General features: G+C 43.9%; 2 protein-coding genes across 4 annotated transcripts in view; both read right to left on the minus strand.

Annotated features, from left to right (window-relative positions):
• hira (histone cell cycle regulator a) overlaps positions 1 to 19,631 on the minus strand; it is a 37,031-nt gene extending 17,400 nt beyond the window's left edge. The window contains exons 1-16 of the mRNA XM_014172642.2: positions 19,186 to 19,631; positions 18,577 to 18,639; positions 18,253 to 18,363; positions 17,570 to 17,660; positions 17,189 to 17,283; positions 16,994 to 17,089; positions 16,752 to 16,912; positions 16,145 to 16,312; positions 15,197 to 15,310; positions 14,389 to 14,459; positions 13,992 to 14,097; positions 13,447 to 13,656; positions 11,806 to 11,891; positions 8,794 to 8,952; positions 8,491 to 8,670; positions 7,562 to 7,865 (exon numbers count right to left, since the gene is read on the minus strand). Coding sequence (XP_014028117.1) covers positions 7,562 to 7,865; positions 8,491 to 8,670; positions 8,794 to 8,952; positions 11,806 to 11,891; positions 13,447 to 13,656; positions 13,992 to 14,097; positions 14,389 to 14,459; positions 15,197 to 15,310; positions 16,145 to 16,312; positions 16,752 to 16,912; positions 16,994 to 17,089; positions 17,189 to 17,283; positions 17,570 to 17,660; positions 18,253 to 18,363; positions 18,577 to 18,639; positions 19,186 to 19,222 — 2,052 coding nt within the window. The 5' untranslated portion in view covers positions 19,223 to 19,631. The remainder of the gene's footprint in view (positions 1 to 7,561; positions 7,866 to 8,490; positions 8,671 to 8,793; positions 8,953 to 11,805; positions 11,892 to 13,446; positions 13,657 to 13,991; positions 14,098 to 14,388; positions 14,460 to 15,196; positions 15,311 to 16,144; positions 16,313 to 16,751; positions 16,913 to 16,993; positions 17,090 to 17,188; positions 17,284 to 17,569; positions 17,661 to 18,252; positions 18,364 to 18,576; positions 18,640 to 19,185) is intronic.
• Positions 19,632 to 21,284: 1,653 nt separating this feature from the next.
• gak (cyclin G associated kinase) overlaps positions 21,285 to 26,174 on the minus strand; it is a 48,603-nt gene continuing 43,713 nt past the window's right edge. For 2 of the 3 annotated variants that reach the window (XM_014172641.2, XM_014172640.2), the window contains 7 exons: positions 25,926 to 26,063; positions 25,716 to 25,844; positions 25,532 to 25,618; positions 25,166 to 25,426; positions 24,886 to 25,037; positions 24,300 to 24,476; positions 21,285 to 24,081 (listed from right to left, as the gene is read on the minus strand). In XM_014172641.2, the coding sequence (XP_014028116.1) occupies positions 23,980 to 24,081; positions 24,300 to 24,476; positions 24,886 to 25,037; positions 25,166 to 25,426; positions 25,532 to 25,618; positions 25,716 to 25,844; positions 25,926 to 26,063 (1,046 nt within the window). In that variant the 3' untranslated portion in view covers positions 21,285 to 23,979. Of the gene's footprint in view, positions 24,082 to 24,299; positions 24,477 to 24,521; positions 24,669 to 24,885; positions 25,038 to 25,165; positions 25,427 to 25,531; positions 25,619 to 25,715; positions 25,845 to 25,925; positions 26,064 to 26,174 lie in introns of those variants that run through there. The other variant, XM_045706848.1, reaches the window with a different exon arrangement.

The raw sequence follows: 26,174 nt of genomic DNA on the forward strand, positions 1-26,174 counted from the left end.
CAGCCCTTAGCCATGGTATATTGGCCATATACCACACCCCCTTGTGCATTATTGCTTAAATAAACTCTGCATACATTTTCAAGTTGTAGTGGGAGGCCCAGAGAACATAGCATTTCGTTACTGCAAATTTACCTCGACATGGTTATTCTAGAAAAAAATTGTGCAAGATATCATTTCCACTGCAATTTGTCACATACCACATTTTACAGACACAAAAATATCCCACCAAGTCTAATAAACAAACCGTCTGTCAACATTTCTAAAATACTAAACGACACTTCCTGTTTCCATCACAGCTGTCGTGATTTATTCTTCTACGAAATGACTTTACTTGCAAAAATGTGGATGGAAACGTGGTTAATCATCCAACTCATAATTACAAATGGGAATCTAGGATACATTTTTGTTACCCGAGCTGCGACATTTTACCTCTGACCTTTCACCTTTTTAACCAAAAGTTGCTAACATTAGTTATTGACAATTATAAACTCATCAATGTGGATAATATAGGTAGTCTAACCATATTGTCAAAGTTAAGCAAGCTAGCCAACTTCATTAGTAGCAATATTAGCAAGCTTATCAAGCTAGCTAAAGTCTTATTGGTTAAATAATAAGAATTGGTCTGACTTCAAAACCACGTGCAAACATGTGTTTATTCGGTTGTTGCTAGAGATATTCATTAATACATTGAAATACAGTACCAGTTAAATGTTTGGACACACCTACTCATTCAAGGGTTGTAGAATAATAGTGAATACATCAAAACTATGAAATAACACACATGGAATCATGTTGTAACCATAAAAAGTGTTAAATATAAAATATATTTTGATTTGTTTAAGATTCTTCAAAGTAGCCACCCTTTGCCTTGATGACAGCTTTGCACACATTTGGCATTCTCTCAAACTGCTTCATGAAGTAGTCAACTGGAATGCATTTCAATTAATAGGTGTGTCTTGTTAAAAGTTAATTTGTGGAATTTATTTTACTTAATGCGTTTGAGCCAATCAGTTGTGTTGTGACAAGGTAGGGGTGGTATACAGAAGATAGCCCTATTTGGTCAAAGACGGTGATGCAATGGGCAGACCGCACCACCCTCTAATGAACCCTGCGGTTGCGGGCAGTGCAGTTTCGAACCAGGCAGTGATACAGCATGACAGGACGCTGCGGGCAGTGCAGTTTCGAACCAGGCAGTGATACAGCATGACAGGACGCTCTCAATTATGCATCTGTAAAAGTTTGTGCGGGTCTTAGGGGGCCAAGCCAAATTTCTTCAGCCTCCTGAGGTTGAAGAGACACTGTTGCACCTTCTTCACCACACTGTCTGTGTGGGTGGACCATTTCAGATCGTCGGTGATGTGTACACAGAGGAACTTGAATCTTGTTATCTTCTCCATTGCGGTCCCGTTGATGTGGATAGGGGCGTGCTCACACTGCTGTTTCCTGAAGTCCACGATCAGCTCCTTCATTTTGTTGACATTGAGAAGTTATTTTCCTGGCACCACTCCACCAGGGCCCTCACCTCCACCCTGTAGGCTGTCTCGTCATTGTTGATAATCAGGCCTACAACTGTGTTGTCGTCAAACTTGATGACTGAGTTGGAGGTACGCGTGGCCACGCAGTCATGGGTGAACAGGGAGTACAGGAGGGTGCTGAGCACACACCCTTGTGGGGCCCCTGTGTTGAGGATCAGCGAAGTAGAGGTTTTTTCCTGCCTTCACCACCTGGGGGCGGCTCGTCAGGAAGTCCAGGACCCAGTTGCACAGGGCGGGGTTCAGACCCAGGGCCTCGAGCTTAATGATGAGCTTGGAGGGTACTATGGTGTTGAAGGCTGAACTATAGTCAATGAACAGCATTCTTACATGGGTATTCCTCTTCTCCAGATGGGATAGGGCAGTGTGCACTGCGACGGCGATTGCATCTTCTGTGGATCTATTGGGGAGGTAAGCAAACTGAAGTGGGTCCAGGGTGTCAAGTAAGGTAGAGGTGATATGATCCTTAGCTTGCCTCTCAAAGCACTTCATGCTGACAGAAGTGAGTGCTACGGGGTGCTAGTCATTTAGTTCAGTTACTTTTTCTTTCTTGGGTACAGGAACAATTGTGGACATCTTGAAGCAAGTGGGGACAGCAGACTGGGATAGGGAGAGATTGAATATGTCTGTAAACACTTCAGCCAGCTGGTCTGCGCATGCTCTGAGGGCGTGGCTAGGGATGCCGTCTGGGCTGGCTGCCCTGCGAGGATTAACACGTTTAAATGTCTTACTCACATCGGCCATGGAGAACAAGAGCCCACAGTCCTTGGGAGCAGGCTGTGCCGGTGGCACTGTGTTATCCTCAAAGCGGGCGAAGAAGATGTTTAGCTTGTTCGAGAGCAAGAAGTCTGTGCCTGCGACGTGGCTGTTTTTCCCTTTGTAATCTAAGATTGTCTGTAGACCCTGCCACATACGTCGTGTCTGAGCCACTGAATTGTGACTCCACTTTGTCTATGTATGTCCGTTTTGCCTGTTTGATTTCCTTACGGAGGGAATAACTACACTGTTTGTATTCTACCATATTCCCGGTGGTTTGTGCGAATGCTGCCATCTATTCACGGTTTCTGATTTGGGTAGGTTTTAATAGTCACAGTGGGAACAACATCCGCTATATACTTCTTGATGAACTCAGTCACCATATACGTCAATGTTATTCTCAGAGGCTACCCAGAACATATCCCAGTCTGCGTGATCAAAACAATCTCGAAGCATCGATTCCAATTTGTCAGACCAGCGTTGAATAGACCTTAGCATGGGTACTTGCTATTTGAGTTTCTGCCCGTCAGGAAAGAGAGGCAAAACAGAGTCATGATCTGATTTTCTGAAGGGAGGGCGGGGGAGGGCCTTGTTGGCATCCCAGAAGTTGGAGTAGCAGTGGTCAAGTGTTTTAGCAGCACAAGTACTACAGTCAATGTGTTGACAGACCTTCGGTAGCGTTTTCCTCAAATTTGCTTTGATAAAATCCCCAGCTACAATAAATGCAGCTTTAGGATATGTGGTTTCCAGTTTGCACAAAGTCCAGTGTAGCTCCTTGAGGGCCAATGTTGTATCGGCTTGAGTGGGAATATACACGGCTGTGAATATAATCGAAGAGAATTCTCTTGGGACGTAATACGTCGGCATTTGATCGTGAGGTATTCTAGGTCGGGTGAACAAAAGGACTTGAGTTTCTGTATGTTTTCACAATCACACCAGGAGTCATTCAACATACACCCCTGCCTTTCTTCTTCCCGGAGAGTTCTTTATGCCTGTCTGCACGATGAACTGAGAACCCAGCTGGCTGTATGGACGGGGACAGTATATCTAGAGAGAGCCATGATTCTGTAATACAGAGTATGTTACAGTCCCTGATGTCTCTCTGGAAGGAGATCCTCTCCCTGAACTCGTCTACTTTATTGTCCAGAGACTGAACATTAATAAGTAATATACTCGGAAGGGGTGGATGTTGTGCCCGTCTCTTGAGTCGGACTAGAAGTCCACTCCCGAAAACCTCTTCTCCAGCAGCGTCTTGGAGCAGCCTCTGGGGTAAGTTCAATTGCCCTTGGAGGTACGAACAAAGGATCCAATTCGGGAAAGTCGTATTCCTGGTCTTAATGCTGGTAAGTTACCGCCGCTCTGATATCCAAAAGTTATTTCCGGCTGTATGTAATAACACAAAAAAAAACATTCTGGGCTAATAAAGCAAGAAATAACACATAAAAAAATAAAAAATTACGTAATTTCCGGACTATAAGCCAAAACTTTTTTCCCACGCTTTGAACCTCGCGACTTAAACAATGACGTGGCTAATTTATGGATTTTTCCCGCTTTAAATTTTTTTCTTCCCAAAAAAAACCCATTCTGTGACATGCTCAGTTTTTTGGCGGCATGAAGCTTTCATTAGACCAATGAAATTGCCGAACGGGTTAAGGTCAAACAACTTTTTGGTTTACAGTTTAGATTAAATCGAGCGCTCTCAAACTTCCCATCATTCTGATTACGGTAGTCATTTTGTCACCCTCATCATGGCAAAGACACAGAGAAATGCATATGATGCAGCTTTCAAGTTGAAGGCGATTGATCTGGCTGTTGGAAAAGGAAATAGAGCTGCTGCACGGGAGCTTGGTCTTAATGAGTCGATGATAAGACGTTGGAAACAGCAGCGTGAGGAATTGACTCAGTGCAAAAAGACAACTAAAGCTTACTGCTAATTTTTTATTTTTTGTTACAAGCCGTGTTTCGTTAAAGCCTATTTATTTTTGTTACAAGCCGTGTTTCGTTAAAGCCTGTTAAAGTTCATTTGTTTCAATGTACTGGTAGGCACCTGCGGCTTATAGACATGTGCGGCTTATTTATGTTCAAAATAATACTTTTTTTTTTAATTCAGTGGGTGCGGCTTATATTCAGGTGCGCTCAATAGTCCGGAAATTAGGGTACTGCACAGTTGCTTAGGAGCTAGAAGCAGAGCTGCCACATCTGTCGGCACCATTCATGGTCGAATTGCTGCAAAGAAACCACTACTAAAGGCCACCAATAAGAAGAGACTTGCTTGGGCCAAGAAACACGAGCAATGGACATTAGACCGGTGGAAATCTGTCCTTTGGTCTGATGAGTCCAAATTGTAAAATGTTGGTTCCAACCGCTGTGGCTTTGTGAGACGCAGAGTAGGTGAACGGATGATCTCCGCATGTGTGGTTCCCCCCTGGGAAGCATGGAGGAGGTGTGATGGTATGGGGTTTCTTTGCTAGTGACATTGTGATTTATTTAGAAATGAAGGCACACTTAACCAGCATGGCTACCACAGCATTCTGCACCATCCCAATCTGGTTTGCGCTTAGTGGGACTATCATTTGTTTTTCAACAGGACAATGGCCCAACACACCTCCAGGCTGTGTAAGGGCTATTTGACCAAGACAGAGAGTAATGGAGCGCTGCATCAGATGACCTGGCCTCCACAATCACCCGACGTCAACCCAATTGAGATGGTTTGGGATGAGTTGGACCCCAGAGCGAAGAAAAAGCAGCCAACAAGTGCTCAGCATATGTGGGAACTCCAAGAGTGTTGGAAAAGCATTCCTCATGAAGCTGGTTAAGAAAACGCCAAAAGCTGTCAGCAAGGCAAAGGGTGGATACTTTGAAGCGTCTAAAATATATTTTGATTTCTTTAAAACTTTTGACGTCTTCACTACTATTCTACAATGTAGAAAAACCCTTGAATGAGTAGGTGTGTCCAAACTTTCGACTGGTGCTGTAGATCTTCATTGTAAAGGGTTTAAACACTGTTTCCCATGCTTGTTCAATGAACCATAAACAATTAATGAACATGCACCTGTGGAATGGTCATTAAGACACTAACAGCTTACAGACAGTAGGCAATTAAGGTCACAGTTATGAAAACTTAGGACACTAAAGAGGCCTTTCTACTGACTCTGAAAAACACCAAAAGAAAGATGCCCAGGGTCCCTGCTCATCTGCGTGAACGTGCCTTACGCATGCTGCAAGGAGGCAATGAGGACTGCAGATGTGGCCAGGGCAATAAATTGCAATGTTCGTACCGTGAGATGCCTAAGACAGTGCTGCAGGGAGACAGGACGGACAGCTGATCGTCCTCGCAGTGGCAGACCACGTGTAACAACACCTGCACAGGATCGGTACATCTGAACATCACACCTGCGGGTCAGGTACAGGATGGCAACAACAACTGCCCGAGTTACACCAGGAACGCACAATCCCTCCATCAGTGCTCAGACTGTCCGCAATAGGCTGAGAGAGGCTGGACTAAGGGCTTGTAGGCCTGTTGTAAGGCAGGTCCTCACCAGACATCACCGGCAACAACGTCACCTATGGGCACAAACCCACCGTCGCTGGACCAGACAGGACTGGAAAAAAGTACTCTTCACTGACGAGTCACGGTTTTGTCTCACCAGGGGTGATGGTCGGATTCGCGTTTATCATCGAAGGAATGAGCGTTACACCGAGGCCTGTACTCTGGAGCGGAATCGATTTGGAGGTGGAGGGTCCGTCATGGTCTGGGGCAGTGTGTCACAGCATCATCGGACTGAGCTTGTCATTGAAGGAAATCTCAACGTGTGTGTTACAGGGAAGACATCCTCCTCCCTCATGTGGTACCCTTCCTGCAGGCTCATCCTGACATGACCCTCCAGCATGAAAACGCCACCAGCTATACTGCTCGTTCTGTGTGTGATTTCCTGCAAGACAGGAATGGCAGTGTTCTGCCATGGCCAGAAAAGAGCCCGGATCTCAATCCCATGGAGCACATCTGCGACCTATTGGATCGAAGGGTGAGAGCTAGGGCCATTCCCCCCCGAAATGTCCGGGAACTTGCCGGAGCCTTGGTGGAAAAGTGGGGTAACATCTCACAGCAAGAACTGGCTAATCTGGTACATGTATGTATGTATGTATGTATGTATGTATGTATGTATGTATGTATGTATGTATGTATGTATGCATGTATACACTACCGTTCAAAAGTTTGGGGTCACTTAGAAATGTTCTTGTTGATTAAAATAACATCAAATTGATCAGAAATACAGTGACATTTTTAATGTTGTAAATGACTAATCGTAACTGGAAACGGCAGATTTTTTATATAGCCGTACAGAGGCCCATTATCAGCAACCATCACTCCTGTGTTCCAATGGCACGTTGTGTTAGCTAATCCAAGTTTACCACTTTAAAAGACTAATTGAGCATTAGAAAACCCTTTTGCAATTATGTTAGCACAGCTGAAAACTGTTGTCCTGATTAAAGAAGCAATAAAACTGGCCTTCTTTAGACTAGTTGAGTATCTGGATCATCAGCATTTGCAGGTTTGATTACAGGCTCAAAATGGCCAGAAACAAAGATCTTTCTTCTGAAACTCGTCAGTCTATTCTTGTTCTGAGAAATGAAGGCTATTCCATGCGAGAAATTGCCAAGAAACTGAAGATCTCGTACAACGCTGTGTACTCCCTTCATAAAACTGCTCAAACTGGCTCAAACCAGAATAGAAAGAGTGGGAGGTCCAGGTGCACAACTGAGCAAGAGGACAATTACATTAGTGTGTCTAGTTTGAGAAACAGACAACTAACAAGTCCTCAACTGGCAGCTTCATTAAATAGTACCTGCAAAACACCAGTCTCAACGTCAACAGTGAAGAGGCGACTCCGGGATGCTGGCCTTCTAGGCAGAGTTTCTCTTTCAAGTGTCTGTGTTCTTTTGCCCATCTTAATCTTTTATTTTTATTGGCCAGTCTGAGATATGGCTTTTTCTTTGCAACTTTCGCCTAGAAGGCCAGCATCCCTAAGTTGCCTCTTCACTGTTGACCCCTGCCGTACCACAGCGGACCCATAGGTGACCCTCGGTTGAATATTCCTTGACTATAGGAATATAGGTGTCATTTCGTACGCAGCCAATCAGTTTGTTGATCCCATATCCAATCAAGACCATTACATTCAAAGACAAGGATATCTTGAATATTATCATGTCATCTATCAGAAAAAATGTGTAAAGTCATGAGATTACGTGAAATTAACTAGCACTGGTCTTACCTGCTGGAAGGGTTGGTGGGACACGGGCGTCATCATTTTCGCGTCCATTTTCCTGGGCCGTCCCTTTTTCCTCTTCTCTACCTGGTTGTCCCCTCCGTCCACGTCTAAGGCCTTCCGCTTCTCCACCTGGTTGTCCCCTCCGTCCACGTCTAGGGCCTTCCTCTTCTCCAACTGGTTGTCCCCTCCGTCCACGTCTAGGGCCTTCCTCTTGGTGAAGGAGGGGGACTTCACCACAGCCATCTTGTCCTCGCTGTCGCTGCTCGTCTCATCCTTGAGCTCCTTTAAAGTGCTGCTGTCTTTAACTCTACAACAGGAGGACAACAACCACAGAAATAGACTCACCATTTGTTCCATTAACCCATACCCAATCGCCTTAGTAGTGTTTCCCCATATATGATCATAGGCGAAACCATGCTTGGTAATATTGAATTTTCATAAACCTTTCTGTAAGGGGGGGTTGAGATGTGTGTTGAGCCCAATTTGAATGATGTACTTCCTACCCTATTTCCAGGTTAACAGGGACACTTCCTGCACTACTTCCTGTTTAATGGGGACATTTCCAGCTGTACTTCCTGTTCACTGGTCCACCCATTATGGCCTCATTGACTTGAATGAAGATGCCCTTTCTAGTAATTATATTTCTAAGAGAGACAACCTCCAAGTCCCAGTCAACAAGGAAACAACAAAAACTGAAAAATCTAGTTCAGTGAATTAAAAAAAAACTGGTCATCACTTAACATCTATTCTAAGAAGAAGTGTCAATCAAAGGTGGATTGCTCTGTTAAAAACAAGGCTAGCATTCAACCTGTTGTTTTTTTGTGTTCATAGGAACATGTGTACGTCCCAAACTGATTTATTTTTTCCATGTTCAGATAACAAGAATCTCAGATGTGGACTATTGGATAAGCTTGATGGTTCTGTTCCCTTACCTGTCTAGCGGGGTGAGTCCTGCCATGGAGATGGTGACCCCGGGCATGACCTTTGACCTCTCTGTGAACCTGGAGTCAAGGGCTTTCATTGGCTCCATCTTGGTGGAGGTGGTTAGGAGCAGGTTGGACTTCATGGCTGTGGTGTTAAGAGACGAGGCCTGAGCCATGGCACCGGAAACACTGTCAATGATGGAAAGAGAGGGAGAGCAAAATACTAAATTAACAGGCCGGTAAGGGGGGTGGAAGCAGAGCAGGAGAGATGGAGAGCAGAGGATGGCAGAGAAGACTAGACAGACAACTGACCTGTCTTTGGCGTCATCTGGGGCCTTGCCCCCCAGTGGGGTGGATAGGGGGTCCAAATTGGAGGTGGCCGTGTTGGAGTCTGAGGAAAGCTGGGAGGTGAGCTGGCTGGCCGACCCAGGGAGGATGGGTACGCTGTTGAAGAGGGCTGGGGAGAAATCCCTGAGGATTCAAACAGAAACAGTGAGAGCTCAAACTAACAGACATAAGAATATCCCTGTGGTAATGTAATATATTGACAATTATTTGTAAAAATGTGTAACAGGTTTAGTTTATCTATTTCGAGGTAGTGCGTTAGCAAGTAGGGAGCATCGATTGGTGTCACCTCGTTAGTAACCGTTACACCTGTAATGGCTTGTCCATCTTGTTAGTCGGAAGGTGTTTCACCCGTGTTAGCCTAGGTGATATTGAAGACTGGCTGGGCCAGCGCTCCAGTTGAGCGTGAGACATGTTGGGAGCTACACGTCACGTCAGCTGAGGTGTGATTTTTGAGCTCAACCTTTTAAGTTTGAAAGAAGCCTGATTTGTAATGGTTTCCCCTGTTTGTTTTGCGCCATATTATTTTTACTCCCTATCCTAACATTTTTTATTTATTTTTTTTAATTCTGAGGCAAACCTAGTCCATGGTGGGTCTTTTATAACCCCTTACTAGTTGCTTTGCCAATTTTCAGTTTGCACCCACATGGGTACCTTTCAGAACCCCTTTGTTTTGTTTATCAGTGATTTTCTTTGTTAGTTCCATTTGTTGTGAGCAACATTTTGAGTTTGTCTTGTGGGAACATAACAAAATGGTGGCTTGTCCGGGATCCTGTTTGTCATGAGTATGGTAGTCACCTACTCTGAAGCTCTGTGGGGTCCAGATATTTTAGTGTTTAAAATACACTTTTGTGGTAGAGTTTGTGTCACCGGAATCCACCCTGAGGGGGTTATAAGATTGGCGGAATAATTTAGAAAGTTGCATAAACACAGGTTTATAAAAATAAAGCCACAGACTAAGTCTGTTTGCGGAAAACCCTACATGGGAGATGCTATCTAAATGTACGAAGGAGAATCTGCTCGTCATCGCAAAGCATTATGACATCAGAGTTGCACATGCAGACTCAAAAGCAGTAGTCAAAAAGTCTATACCGCTTTAGTGGAGGAGGAAATCCTCCCGGAGAGGGAGGATGATGAAAAGGGTCTTACGGGTGGTAGAATACACCCCATTGAGGTAGGACGGTGAAAATGTATTTCCTTATTTACCCCATAGACGTACAATTGAGAGAGATAGAACTAAAGGCAACATGGTAACAACAGAAATTAGAGTTGGAGGACAAGGAAAGACAAGATGAGCGTGCAGCCAAACACTAAGAATGCACAGCCAGACTAGAACCAGAAGAAAGTGCGCATGCCATTTGATTGAAAGAGATGGATCTGGAAGTACTCCCAATCCATTCAGGCCATCCTACACCCTCAACAGAGTTTGATCTAGGGCTGAACAACCGACTTGTACCGCTTTTCAACGAAAAGGAGGTGGATGTATATTTGACTGTGTTTGAGTGGATTGCTACATCCCTAAAATGGCCGCAAGGTATTTGGTCACTGCTCCTCCAAAGTGTTCTTGTGGGAAAGGCTCAAAGGTCGTGCTAAATCCTGTCGTTTGAAAGGAACCCAGACTAGAGGAACCTGATTAGATTATCAGAAAAGTACCCTAGAATATTCCCAGCGTGTTCCGTTACATGTGCTATGTCTAAAAATGTCACTGGGTGCAAGTCTAGTGTTGAGGAGGACGTCAGCAATCCCACTATATTTAATCTGTCCCAGACATTTATAGGTGATCCTGATTTCACTAAACCTCCTGAATTGACCTCTCCTTTGAAAACCCCAAAAGGTGAGCGAGAGCGTAGGACTGCTAAAGGAAGAGAGGGTCCCCTACAGTTGACACTTTGATGTCTAGGAAGCAGCAGCTGATTGCGGAATAGTAAAGATGTTTCCCTCTCCCCTCTTTTTGCTGAGATATGTCCAGAGGAGTTTGATGAAGTTTGTGTGGGTTACTTTGACAGAGATCAAGGATCAAATTTCATGAAGGATCAAATTTCATGTCAAAGGTCTTCCAGCAAATGCTACAACACTTGTGTTTAACCCATTGCCCCTCTAGTGCCTACCACCCAGAGTATCAAGGTGCTCTTGAGAGATTTCATCAGACTTTGAAGTCTATGTTGAGAGCTTACTGAGCAAGCTTGTCCAACAAAAATCTAGGATATATTTGTGTTAAGGGGGAAGGTGTTACAGGCTTTGTTTTTTTCATTTATGTTTTGAGGTTAGACTTTAGCACGTATAGCTCATTAGCGCGTAAGGCACGACGATTGGTGTCACCTCATTAGTCAGTATGGGTTACAATTGTGCTGGTTTCCATCCCGTTAGAGGGAAGGTGTTTCACCGGTGCTGGCCAAGGTGCTATTTAAGTGTGGCTGGTCCAGTTCTTCCGTTGTCTTGATGATGTGGAGGGTTAACACCTTTAGTTGGCTCTCCCTAGTTGATTTCTAGAAAAACATTCCTTAGTCTGATTTTGTTTTGCGCCACCTTTTAGAGGTTTGCTTCCTGTCTTTATGTGGGTTTTTCTTTTGTTTGCCTCTTCTTGGGCAAATTTAGTGGGTGCCTTTTAGGTCCCAGTTGTTGTTGCTAGTCAACTTTCTGTGGACACCCCCATAGTGTCTTTCACAACCCCTCCTAAAACCCCACCTGTTTTGTTGATTGTCAGTGACTGTTCGAGCGACATTATTTGCTTTTCTAGCTGGGGAACGTAACAAATGTATGAAATTGTATGTCATTTGCCTTAACAAAATGTATATGCATGTTTTTAACATTGGAGAAAAAAAATGAATCCCCAAATAAACTTATTAAAACCAAAATAGAATGAAGCTGTCTTTTTAAAATGAGTTCTACAGTATAAGTGCTTTGTTTGATGGAGGAAGGGCTCATTGTAATTTCTGGAATAGAATAAATGGAAAGGTGTATCAGAGGTGTATGAGTTACCCTGTGTCGAGCTGGGCGATGCAGAGAGGAGTAATCCTCCTCCTGCCGTCCGCGGTCCTCGTCTCAACCTGTTTCTTCAACAGGTTCTAGGAGAAGAAAATAAATATCCACGGAAAGAGATCATTCAAGACCATGTGCAAGGCCACAGAATACATGACAACATAATACCAACTCATCTCAACTGACTTCAACTCTTATGTCCATTTGTCTTTCTAACAAATGAGAGCTGTTTTCATATTTTACAGTTCCTTCAGTCTTTTTTTCCCCTTCTACATTTTTTTCCCCACACGTTTTATTCCTTCAGTTATATCTGATCTGGGTCCGTATTTACAAATCAGAAGTGCTGATCTAGTATCATTAAAATCAAAAAAGGACAAAAGTGATCCTAGATATTGTGCCGTGTGTATCAAGTGCCTAAAAGCAGGAGTGCTGATTTAGGATCAGTTTATACTTTTAGATCACAATGAATACGACTATAAGGACCGATAATATAAACGTCTGAGATGTTTAAAGGGACAGTTCAGCATGAAATTTGATACATGCTAAGAGGGAGATTGACTTACATGGGAAATGTATCCGCAAATGTTCCTAATCCTTGTCCATAGACAGCTTTCAAAGTAAGGAAACTAATATCTAAATATATGTCAAATTACTGGAATATTTCTAACGAATACGGGCCCTGATATCTGCCTTTCAGGGAGAGCAAGTCTGTCGAGACAATACATGGACAAAGGTGGCAAAGCAAAATAAAGACAGAACTAGGGTTGCAAAATTCCCTAGTTTTTCAGAAATTTCGATTGGAGGACATCTCAGATTTCCTCATAATTCCAGGAATCTTGCAACCAGGATTTCTTTAAAACCGGTTTTGGGAATGTTTCCGGAACTTTCCAACCCTAAACAGAACCATACAGGGAGCTGTGGGTCAATGTTATGCATTGGTGTTATGGTTTACATCAATATGTTTATTGATTTCCTACATGCCTATCATTTCATTACATCCCCTCAATGAAGCCAATGGATTCAAAATGTAGGGATATGACAAAAATACTGGACTGACCAGAAACATACTGTTCTGGCTTGGATATTTTCTTTTCACATTCATGTTCCGTTCCAGCAACTACGTAAGATGCATAACCAGGCCAGTCCTTTACAGCTTGGTTCGGCTTGCCTGGGTCAGCCTTTATAGTGTTAATCAGACTGTAGTGCTGTACTGGTCCTGCTCTGAGGTGCATTGTTGCCGTGCAGAGTAGGGTGAGGTTGCCCCGAGACGCGATCTAGGGTCCATTTAGCAGATTCCCCACTAATGGGTAAGGTTAGGATTGGGGAGGGTAAGCTGATCCTAGATCTGTACTTATCAGGGTTGGGGTCAATTCCATTTAAATTCCAGTCAATTCCAAAAGTAAACCAAATTCCAATTCCAAATGTTCCTCGTTAAAAGCATTGAAGAGAATTGTAATTTCAGTCTATTTGAATTTTCTCGAATTGACCCAAACCCTCATACCAGCCTGTCCTACCTTGCGGATGTCACCCCTGCCCTAGATGCTGATCTTGGGTCAGTTTTGCAGATTCCCCACTCATAGTTAGGATTGTGGGAGCTGATCCTAGATCTGTACATAGGGGAAACTAGCTGGCCCATCCTACCTTGCGGATGTCCTCCAGGGACTCTCCGTTGACCACGCTGGTGAGTTTGTGGGCCTGGGCCTCGTGGGTCATCCTGTGGTTGGCCTGCTCTGCACGCTGCCTCTCCTGCTGGTACTTGAGCATCTCCGGGTTCTCGATGATGGTGGTGGAGAGTTGGGCCTCGGTGGTGATGGCCAGGCTCTTACCATAGATGTTCTGGTGGATGGCGTTCTGGATGGAGGAGTGTTAGCTAGCTAGAAGATCATCTCATAGTCCACTAGACAAATATCTTCTAGATCTGGGGGGAGTTTCTTGAAAGCTAACGTGACGGCCCAGTGCCACAGCAGGGGGAGAAAAAGTATATGTGAACTGAAATTTGCTAAACTAAGCACTTTTCTGTTCTAGAAGTGTTCTGGGCTGTTGTGAGAAATATAATTGCCACCTTCGCTGTAAAGCTTTTGGGGGAAACTTTATATTTACAGAGAATGTACAGAAAGAGAGAATTGAAGTTGTATTGACCTCAACACTGGTTGGGTCACGTCAAAGGACATTAGCAATTGGCTGACCTTCTCGTCCTCGTTGAGGGGGTCCCCGAGCTCGTCCTGAGAGAAGTTGAGGTATGCCACTGTACCGTCCATGGAGCACACCAAGATACCCAGCCCATTCAGGGTCCTAAGTGGAACAGGAAGCAAAACGCCACCACACACTGTAACTAACAGCGTTCCCACCCGTTTCTCCCTAGACTTTGGAGAAAACTAATATCATCAAACCCAGGCTAAGAAAGAGACTGGCACGCCGGCTAAGAAACAGACTGGCACGCCGGCTAAGAAACAGACTGGCACGCCGGCTAAGAAACAGACTGGCACGCCGGCTAAGAAACAGACTATCAGTCTCTAAAGACATGTATTATATGTCAAAGTAGATTCATTCTGTGAGGGTTGTGGGGGGGGGAGGTGCTCTCACCATGAGATGTCCATGATGGATTTATCAAACAGGTCGTGGATGACCACTAGAGGGCGCTTCAGAGACGTCAGCTGAAAATGGAGAGGTACGCCCACACACAAAACAGAGTTGGTACAGTTCATTATAGATCTGTCAAATATGTTGTTGGGGATTTTACAGAGACCTCCACATGTACACATACTGCTGTCAAGACACATTGATGGAGGGTGGGTCTCACTATCGGTCTAAAATGTGTGAATAGATTAAATGCAATTAAAACAATCAATACAACAAAAACCATTTTTTTGCTAGTGGATATGTCCGTTTGAATGAGGTATGAAGGATAATCATCTGACAGATCCTGTACACAGACCAGGCCCCCCAGTGTCCAGTCTAGAGCGTGAAGTCACTAGCGTAGCAACCTAGCGCTGCCAAAAGCCCTGCTTTGCTCTAGACAGCCTATGTAAATTATGATCGCAAGAAGGGCCAAACCAAATAAATGTAGGGCCCCTGTTTTGGGCTCTAAAAGGAACTGATTATGATCAAGTTCGATCCCCACGTGAATTATTTTAAAGTTGGCTACGAATCAAGATATTTAATTAAGTAGCGATCTATTCTGTCATCACACAGGACTACATACTGACACAGACCAGCAGGCTACGAGGAGGCTCCTGGTTGATGAAAATGACTACGTCGACCATGATCCTTGCACTTCAAATTCAAATACTTCAGGCGCCATCGGGAGTTTTACGTAGGAATACGTGGATGACATCAAAGCTATCACTATATACTGGTTGTAATGTCTATGACATAGAACGACGGTTCTTACCCAAACGGAGAGGGAGCGGTCTTTGCTTCCCACAGCACAGCAGCAGTAGGGACAGCTGGGCTTGGGAGAACTCCCATTCCTCTGTTTCTTTTTGAAGATTTTGGGGTTGAATTTCTGAGAGAGAGACAGAGAGAGAGAGAGAGAGAGAGAGAGAGAGAGAGAGAGAGAGAGAGAGGAGGTGATTGGGAGCCTGACGGATGAGAGTGATTCTAGAGCTGAAATGCCATCCCAATTGTGCCCTCTCTAAGCTTATGTCAGCGTCTGCAAGCTTGTGGAAGGATCTTTCCTCCAAACGTGTTTAATAATAGCATGTTGCTGTGACAACACGCTTTGGAAAGTGTTTGCACATATAGCAGTATTACTCAGATTCCTAGACAATATCCACTATCACCATTATAAGAATAAGAGTGTTTACCAGAAAGCCTAACATGTAAGTTCTCAGGGCAATGTACAAAAATACAAAATCAATAATATGTTGTAAGGGATTCCAGGTGGAGTCCAAAAGAAAGAACCCATTAACATTATTCAGAGTCCACAGAAGAGGACTGGCCACTCCTCTGAGCCTGGTTCCTCTCTAGGTTTCTGCCTCTGGCCACTCCTCTGAGCCTGGTTCCTCTCTAGGTTTCTGCCTCTGGCCACTCCTCTGAGCCTGGTTCCTCTCTAGGTTTCTGCCTCTGGCCACTCCTCTGAGCCTGGTTCCTCTCTAGGTTTCTGCCTCTGGCCACTCCTCTGAGCCTGGTTCCTCTCTAGGTTTCTGCCTCTGGCCACTCCTCTGAGCCTGGTTCCTCTAAGTTCCTGCCTTCCAGGGAGTGTTTTCCTAGCCACTGTGCTCTGCATTGCTTGCTGATTGTGGTTTTAAGCTGGATATCTGTAAAGCAGTTTGTGACAAGCGCTAATGTAAAAAGGACGTTATAAAATACATTTAATTGATTGATCACTGGCCCTCACCACAACAGTGACAGCCTTGCGGTGGCCCACAAAGTCCATGTTGGTCTTCCAGCCGTCCCTCTCAATGATCTGAGCGGTGGGCCCGGAGTTGTTCATAGCGTGGGCTGACACCAGGTACTGTCCGTCAGGAGACCAGCTGAGGCGCAGCACGTGGGTGGTCCCCCCACACTGGTCAACAACACAGAGAGGAGCAGAGAACAGGGAGTTAGTGGTCAATGAGTTGGGGCAACAGAAATGACAAACATCAAACCTGAGAAGGGAGTGAGAGCTGGGGTCTCCTCAATAGGAACTAAATACAAGCAAAGGTGGGTGCTTACATTTGTCCTATTTCACACATGTACAAGTGTGTATTATACATGTGTGGATTTGACATTTGTTTTTTGCATATCCCACTCCCCCCGAGACAACCTCGGAAAGCGGGGTCACGGCCAGGCATCAGCCAATATTGACGGCGACCGTTATGTTGACAGTCGTGCGCCTGTGGGCACATCTCATTTTTTGTTGCAAAACATTTACCATTGCAAAGTGACTTGCTACAGTTGGCACTGATGAATACAGCCTAACTGTGTTGTGTGGAGGGTTGTCAGCTTGGCAGAGTGGAGCTCACCTCGTTGAAGGGCTTGGTGATGTTGGTCTCCTGCTGCCAGTCCATGGTCCTCCACACCTTCAGGCTGTGGTCGTCAGCCTGGGAGGCGATGTACTTCCCTACAGGGTCCCACGTCAGCCCCTTCACCAGGCCTGTGTGGCCCTTCAGCGACGCCACTATCTCTGGAGGGAAGATGAACAAGGTTGTGTGAGAAATAACTCACAAATACAACAAAAAAACAATGGTTCTCGTTTGGCTCGCACCTGGGAATTTGCGAGCATTCCAGATCACAATGGTGTTGTCCACACTGCAGGAGGCTAACCACACGTCGTGAGGGGACCACGCCACATCCATGACATCTGAAAACACAGACGGGATGTGCCCAAAGGCAAACGACTGTCAATGTAATGCAGAGCATTATGTGAGCTGTCCATCTTTCCATAGAGCAGACAACTTACCCCCTGTGTGGTTTCTCAGTATGGTGACACAGCGCCACTGTTCCACGTTGGCCAATTTACTGCTGGACCCAAATACAGTACTCGGTCCAATGAAGCTGTTCAAGTGAACACACAAAATCAAAGAACACTTACATCAGGGGTGTCAAACTCATTCCATGGAGGGCCTAGTGACGGCTGTTTTTTGGTTTTTCCTTTCCTTACTAACAAGTGACCTTAATTCGTTAAGCAAGTACAAGAGAGGAGCGAAAACCCGCAGACACCCGCCTCTCTAGGGGAATGAGTTTGATGCGAGTGACTTACATGGTGAGTTGCAATGGCACAATATTACAGGAAAATATCAACCAAACACAGCATGTGATTAGGTGGGTGTGTGTTACATACGCAGCTCTCTTCCACACCATGACCAGCTTGTCATCTCCTCCGGAGGCCAGGTAAAGCCCGGTGTTTGACCAGCGGACACAGTTCACACAGGCTAAAACAAAGAAATCAACAAAACACCTGTTTTAGTTCACACAGAAGTGATCCACCGCTTGTGGTGTTGAGTGAATTTGCCCCTAGACACTGATCTTGAGACAGTTGTGCATTTCCCCCACTAATGGTTAAGGTTAGGATTGAGAGAGGGTGAAACTTCACCCCCAGAGAACCTCTTGTATGCAGTTTTTTTTGTCAGATTAAAAACATGCCGACATATGGTTTGTCTCTATTGTCAGTCAGATCTGAGCAGCAGACATATGGTTCGTCTCTCTATTGTCAGTCAGATCTGAGCAGCAGACATATGGTTCGTCTGTCTATTGTCAGTCAGATCTGAGCAGCAGACATATGGTTCGTCTCTCTATTGTCAGTCAGATCTGAGCAGCAGACATATGGTTTGTCTCTCTATTGTCAGTCAGATCTGAGCAGCAGACATATGGTTCGTCTCTCTATTGTCAGTCAGATCTGAGCAGCAGACATATGGTTTGTCTCTCTATTGTCAGTCAGATCTGAGCAGCAGACATATGGTTCGTCTCTCTATTGTCAGTCAGTTCTGAGCAGCAGACACCAAACATCAGTGAGAGAAGAAGCACCTAAGTGATTGTCCATCTGGCAGAGCATCTTGGGGATGTTCACGTTCTTCTCGTCCTCCTCTCGGAGCACTGGAGCCATGTTCCATATGACAACCTTCCCAGAGTCCTCTCCTGCAACACATGGCACACAAACACAACTCAGTACCATTGAACTGATCTCCTTATTAAAGTGTAAAACAAAGGTGCATAGTGTATTGATTATTATTGTATGCTTGAGAAAATGGTCAAACAGTACTTTACGCTTGTACTGTTTAGTGAGGTGTATTGTTTAAATGTAACCCTAACAGTTATACCGTTATAAGGCTTAGTAATGAAGGACCTTACCCTGGCCACCCGTGGCAAACTTTGTTCCATCAGGATGGATGTCAACAGAAAATATTGGTTTCCCTGAGAAGCAGACGTGATTTCAATTGTATTAACAAGCATGTCATCAAAATGCTGTAGATGCCTAACATGCCTGATTCAGAACACCAGGGGGTGTATTCATTACGCAGATTCTGTTGCACGTTGATAAGTGTCTGGAATAAACGGTTTCTGTTGCAAAACGTTTTGCAACAGAACCCGAGTAATAAATACAACCCAGCTGTTGACACGGTCTATAATGAATACTGGCAGCCTGCATTTGGGTGTTTTGAAACAACTGCTATCTACTTACTGCTTTGTGGAATATGCTTACAGGCTAAACTTAATAACAAATAAAAACAGATGGCTAACTAGCTAACATTAGCGCCTTAGCGCATGGCTCATTCAAGAGAGCGTTGTGCCTTGCCCTTTGTAGCTATAGTTTACAAAGGAATGAGTAACGTCAGCTAGCTAGCTAGCTACCCCCCCCCCCCAAAAAAAAAAACAACAACAGAAGCGCAACTTGTCTTGGGTCAAGATTCAGTCAACAACTATTATTCATTCCAGCACAACCGTGATTCAAATGCTTACCATTGTGACTGACCCAACTTGGTTTCAATAGCTTCATTTCAAGTGCGTTGGCTTTGAATTAAAATATTTTGAGCTAATCGTGATTTCTCCCCGTCTCTTGCGTTTAGTTAGATATCCTTGTATCTGAAGTACCCCTTCCTTTTGTGTCAAAGTGTCCGTCCGTTACTTTAATTAAACTCCATTTCTCTTGCTACCCTCTGGCACATCTCCCCAATCTCCAAGCAGTTCAGCGTCTCGTCGGCAACACCAAAAAAAGTACTTCCGGGTCACGGACATTTTCTAAATAAAAGTCTCCCACGTAATTGTAGAAAAGTGTCCTGAACAATGACGTATGAATCTAAACATGAACAATTCATCATATTTAAGTGACATTCGCATTACATTTGGGTTTTTAAAACATATTCCAAAGCAAATTACTTCATTACAATTCATTACATAAAACACGATTTTTCTAGTGGTAGATCAGTAGGGTCTGTAGAATATTATTAAATAGAGAAATCATCACAGAAATAATTTTGGGTTGAATTTTGCTTTAAGCTCCAGCTATTTCTCAATGTGCTCCACCTTATAATATTATTTATCTTATATAAATGTCATTTAAAAAAAAGAAAGATCATCCCATTTCCCGCAGGAGGCCTTTTGCCAGGCCGTCATTGTAAATACGAATTTGTTTCTTAACTGACTTGCCTAGTTAAATAAAGGTTAAATAAAAAAATAAGGCAGTCATTCTCTTTTTTTCAGATGTAGTTATAATTTTGTAACATCGTTTTTAAATGATGTACTTTGCAAAGCTACAAACATTATTGATTTTATGTCATATGCACAGCGTTTTACGGCAGAGTTTTATTTTTAAGGCAAAACCATACAACCGGGACGGTAACGCTGCTGTCGTGATGCGAAATAAGAAACAGACACAAAAAAGCAGCGGCAGCAACAAAGGAAGTGTTCCACCTTTCCAGCAGATCGTCTGGAAACATGTCCCGCAAGACGTAAATTCCGCAGATTCATCCCACTGGATGTGCATTTCATTACTCATTTGAAAAGAGAAAGCTACTGCCTATTGTGAAATAGCACATACAGATTAAGACCGTGATATGGAAAAGGAAAGTAGCGCTAAAGGAAATAACTAGCTAATAGCTTTCCCAAGTAGCTAGTGTAAAATATTGTAAAAGTGTGCCGCGCGGTCTTTTATTTTGAAAAACCATGGCAAACCAAACAAAGGGTTTGTCTGCAGAACCTCTTAACTAAAGTATCAATTATTTTCTTTTTAGGATCGGAATATAACCACGGAAATTATAAATAAAAAAGTGACTCGAGAGGTTTTTCAGCTGTTGCACTTTGTATGGGTAGATGTATAGCCTATGGCTATGTAGCCCAGAAAATGTGTAAGGAAGCAAGCTATTAGCTAGGTATTGATTGGCCAGAGCCTTCTATTTACAGCTAACTAAATGTCGATATTATACACATTTTTGTTAATGGTGTACTAGCTAGCTAGGTTAATATTAGACTGTTTTAGGAAGTAGGCTATGTTAGAGTTGTAGCAGCTGTGGGCAAACCCACTACGCATCTTCGATGGTTATCTTTGATTATCTGAGACGACATAATCAGTTGCCAAGCCTAGTATTATCAAAGCTATAACTAACATAATAATGGATACTATACATTCAATTAGATTTCATTGTTTCTGCAAGGAATGGGCCCATTGATAAATGACAAGTGTGTGTGCCGTAGGCCATAGGTTTTCAAACTCGGGTACTGCTGGCGATCTGCATTTTTATTTTCTAGGGGAAAAAAACTAAAATATTTTTTGTATGTAAAACAAATATCACTAGCTGCAACAGAATACCTTCGTGGTTAGCATTTTTATGTTTCTTTGTGCAGTATGAAGGAAGTTAGAGGTAGTTTCACGAGGCAATGCTAACTGTAGCGGTTTCTGGTTCATCCGACTCTGGGGAAGTAGATAAAAATGGCTTCATTGCCAAAATCTCAAACTATCCCTTTGATATGAACGAAATTATTACTGTCAATTACAATTTACCAGATGATAGGACAATACCTGATTTTCCTGGGAAATCACAGAGAATAATGCAAGACGACACTTTTTCATGATTGTGTTTTAATGGTCATAAATGTCATTCCAGAAACAGAAGGGAAGAAAAAATATTGGAAATGTAACTGTCAACAGGAAGGAACCTCCGTTTTAGAATGGTGGTGGTCCAGAGTCCATGTGGAATTAAATTTACGGCCTAACATATGTGGGTTATGTTTATTACCTGGATATGTTAACAAATTGGGAAGTTTGATGGTTCATCGATCACACTGGTCAGTTGCATTCAGCAGCTGATGCTTGTAATCAGAAAAAAAATGGAGATTTTTTTACTTATTTGTCTTACTCATGGGTAAACATTTCTACTGAAGCTTTTCACTGATGCACACATCACGGGAGTCAACATTCTCTCAAAATCAGTGCACCATATTCAATGTCAATCATTCTGTAATACCAACATGTGACTTTAATAATAGAGAAGCTCAATGGTTAGCAACAAATGGGGATGATCAGATGTATTTTTCTATAAAAGGCTCACAGCACTATCTGAATGTATAATCAATATCCCTCTTAGTCTGCATTAAAGGACAAACATGATAAGCAAAACCATTTAAAGGCTTTACAACCATTAGTAAAATGGCCATTGATTTTGTAACAATTATTTTCACAACTTGTCTCAAGAATACTCCATGGTAATCAAAACCACATTTCTTTCACCGCAATTTTCAGAAACCCCATCATAATATTGTCACTTTGAAATACCTTGATCTTTGAAAACTCAGTTAATATCAATGGCCAGCTCTTCACATAACATGAACCCTTTATCATCCATCTCCTCATATCGAAATACCATCCACTTCAGTCTTTTCATGCCTCTGATCAAAACCTTTTTATTTCTCTACTGAAATCTACATTCATATTTTAATTTGGTTGAGTAGGATTTCTTTCTCCTTATAGTGTACTAACATGATACTGTCAAAATTAGGTCTATTCAAAATGGTAGCCTTACAATCAAGTATACCCTTATAGGCTGCATTTACACAGGCAGCCCAATTCTGATCTTTATCCACTAATTGGTCTTTCGACCAATCAGATCTGCCCATTTGCAAATAATTGGACAAAATATCTGAATTGGATTGACTGTAAACACAGCCATAGTGTTACTGGAATCCCAAAATAAGGTTTCAATAGGTGGGGAATGAACAGAATCAATGATCCCGGTCATGGGATGGGTGGCAGGTAGCCTAGCCGTTAAGAGAGTTGGGCCAGTAACTGGAAAGTTGCTAGTTTGAATCCCAGAGACGAATAAGTGAGAGAAAAAAAACTGGTCGGGCCAGTAACTGGAAAGTTGCTGGTTTGAATCCCAGAGACTGTCGATGTGCCCTAGAGCAACCCTAACCCTAAGTTAGGCAACCCTAACCCTAAGTGCTCATGTAAATTGCTCTGGATAAGAGCTAAATAACTCAAACGTAGAAATAGGGAGGGGAAAAAAGTGAGGATCCCACTGTCAAATAAAAACAAAAGTTACACAGAAGGAAGCAAGACTAAAACAGAAGCTACATATAAAAACACATTCACGTTAAGACGCCTCGGAATGATTTCAGCTCGGCAAAACAACTGTCATGAGACCACCTATAAATGCCCATTCCCTCCATCGCATTCAAGACATTCAATTCATATATTATTTTTTATTTATTAAGTTCTGCAATTAAATGTCATGGATACTTATGATACCCCACAACAATAAGAAAATAGGTGTTTTAAATCGGTCCATGAGGTAAAATGTAAAAAAAAAAAAAAAAAATATTACACAAAAAGCTTCAGGAGGCTATCAGGAGGTCATTTTAAAGTAAAGAGAAAAACAACAGCTATGAAACACAAAATGGAGGGTTGCAATGAAAACTCCCTGTAAACCTTTTGTGTAATAAGTGGAATTAACACAAGACCATTGGAAAAGAAAGGCATGATGATCTACTGGTAGAGAGAGCGAGGTGGTGAGCTACCGTCCTTAAGCAACAAACACACCTCTGTGTTTCGGCCTCTCACCATCTACCTAAAGAACCACATCATTGACAAAATATTTACACTTAAGTGAGGACTATCATTGACGGAGAAAACAAAAAAGACCAAACATATTGCACAATTCCACATGGCAAATAGCAACCAGATGAAATCCCTATATTCTCTATTTGTCTCCTATGTTGCCGGGGGGTGGAGTTATGAGCAAGCGTAATTTTTTTGCCATCCGCAGAGCAAGGCGCTTACGGTAGAGGGCTTGTGGAGGAAGGAGGAGTCTGTTAGTGGGACAATGGTTCTGTCAAGAAGCAACAACAGCATGAACTCTTGGTCTCTCGGAAAGAAAGAACGATGCAGAAAGGTCTGTCCAAGGAGTGTAAAGGAATAGAGCCGTGTCCACAGCAACAAAGTCTAAGGGGTCCAGTGGCCATACAGTCCCCACATTTCCGAATGGATGGAGCCTGGTTGGTGATCATCTGGTCTTCTCAGTGATTGTGTCTGTCGTCATATCCATCCCTCCGATCTTCCAAGCTTCTGAACCACTGGTCTTCCACCCATGCCACCCTTTGCATGTGGTGGCAGTGTCTTTTAAATGGGCAATGATGTTGAACTGCAGATGAGAATTAAAGTAAGGTGCCTTTTTCTCAACGGCAGGAGGGTTGGCAGACCTCTCTAAGGTGGGGGGGGGGGGCAACCCTCAAGGACCCAATATGGGCCCCATCCAGTGAGTCTTAGAAGAGGGCTTTGCTGCCTTGGTTCTCAAACTCGGACCAGGCGTCGTTGAGCTCCATGAAGATCAGTGTAGCGTAATCTTCGTAGGGCTTTCCGGCGGCCTGCAATGAACGAGTTTCAAGTGCGGTTAGCGTTCAGAGATAAAGAAATTGACATTGCTTTCAAGCCCACGATACTAAACTTTAATCCCAGCCATTCATCTACAGCAATCAGTCTTCAGCCGTACACAAAGAGCATGCATTCACCACAGGGTGAGTTGAGGCAATTGTGACTAACCGATAGACCTATTTAATTGTGTGTAAAATCACATTGATGTTACCTTATCAGGGTGCACCACCAGCGCAGCTTTCCTGTAGTACCTCTTCACCTGGTCTGGAGTGACTAGGTCTGCAATGTTTACGGGCTTCCAGCGCGTCTCGCCCTCCCACAGGACTGTATGAAGCGTGGAGAGGAGGGCCCGAATGTTCCGCTCCTTCCCCTCAATCCAATCCAGGATCTTGGTTGGAACAAGGATCACAAACCAGAATCCCTCAGAACAGGTTCAAAGATTTAAAACTCAACTAGAAATATACACGCATAGAATTAACCATCTCCCAGTGTAGAGATACATACACCAAGGGACAGTTTCCCGGACGAGGACTGAGCCTACTCCTGGGGTGTATTCATTAGTGCACTCTGTAGCAAAGCACTGTGAAATGGAAAACTTGTTCAATTAAATCAATCAAATATTATTGGACAAATGTAGGTAGGTCCCTCCACGTCTTGTTTACTTCCGTTTACTTCCTAGTGAATACACCCTTGGACTGAAAAGCATTAGAAATGGAGAATCTCAGTCCTGGCCAAGGTAATCTGTGTCCAAGAAGGAGGCCCTTCTGTATATTTGGGAGGGGGCATGCTGGTGCTACCTGCAGTTTGAGGGGGTCCATGTTCTTTGAGAGCTCCTGTTTCCTCATCTCTGCGATGGTCCTGGGCCCACTCTTGTCAGATAGCTTGGAGGCAAAACCCTGAGTGGAGAGCAGGTCTTCAAAGTCATCCTCTTTGACTTTGGGTTTTGGACCTGGAACATATAGTCACAGTGCAAAGACCCTCAATTAGATGGGGAAAGAAAGAGGGAGACCGGGTTTTCTACACAGAGGCTGTCACTAATTAGACATGCTCAGATAGTGACGTGATTGGTTGTCTCACCAAATCCTGGGCCCCTGACGCCTCTCTCCTCTCGGCCCCCGATCACACTGAAGTTAAGGTTGTAGTTGGGTTTGGCTGGCTGGGGAGCAGGCTTGGGTGGCTGGGCTTTGGGGGCGGAGGCACTGGGGGCCATCCAGGGCTTGCTTTGCCCAGCGGCGGGCCGGCCAGACTGCTGCCACGGCTGCCCAGCACTCTTTGAGGAGGCCCCACTCTTAGGGTTGAAGCCTGGGCCTGAGAAACTGCCACTGGAGGAACCTGGAACTAAAAGATTTATATACATGATGATAACTGATTTACAGAACATGGATAGTAAAGCCCACTGTCTAAGTGTAACATGGTACCAGGAGTCACTGGGGTCTGTTTTACCTGGCAGCGTAGGACCCAGTTTTCCCAAGTCTGCAAACGGGTCGAAGCTCTGAGACTTTGCTTTGGAGAAGGAAGACACTCCGGGAGCTGGAAATCCAAGAGGAAAAAAAAAACTCAGTGCATATCTGCTACAGTTGTTACGGTGTTAAATCCTAGACTAACAGCCCCAGGACCTACGACCTACCTGGGAAGGCTGGCTTATGGGAGGAGGCGGCGGCCATGCTCCCACTCGATGCCCAGCTGTCCCACCCTCCAAGCAGGTCTGGTTGGCTGGCGGACGAAGTCATCTTAGGGGGATTGTTGGTCAGCTTGTCTGTCGAGAGACAACGTTAAATGAATGGAAGTGGACATGGGAGTTGTAGTTCTATTCTTATACATATTACTGGTGTCTTACTGAGGTTGAAAAGGCTGGAGTTGGAGGTGGGCGGGGGGTTAGTGTTGGTGTCGGAGCTCAGCAGGTCCCCAAACAGGTCGGGTCCGGACTGACTGGACGAAGATCCCATCCCGAACAGGTCAAACAGGTCATTCATTGCTGTGGGACAAAAATAGCCAGAAATGCGTGTCAGAGGGGATCGGCTGCATGAAAACGATGGAAAGAGTAATATGCTACAACTTCTACTGACACCAAGGCAGAAAGGGGACA

This window comes from Salmo salar, chromosome ssa24 (genome assembly GCF_905237065.1).
Source record: "Salmo salar chromosome ssa24, Ssal_v3.1, whole genome shotgun sequence".
NCBI lineage: Eukaryota > Metazoa > Chordata > Actinopteri > Salmoniformes > Salmonidae > Salmo > Salmo salar.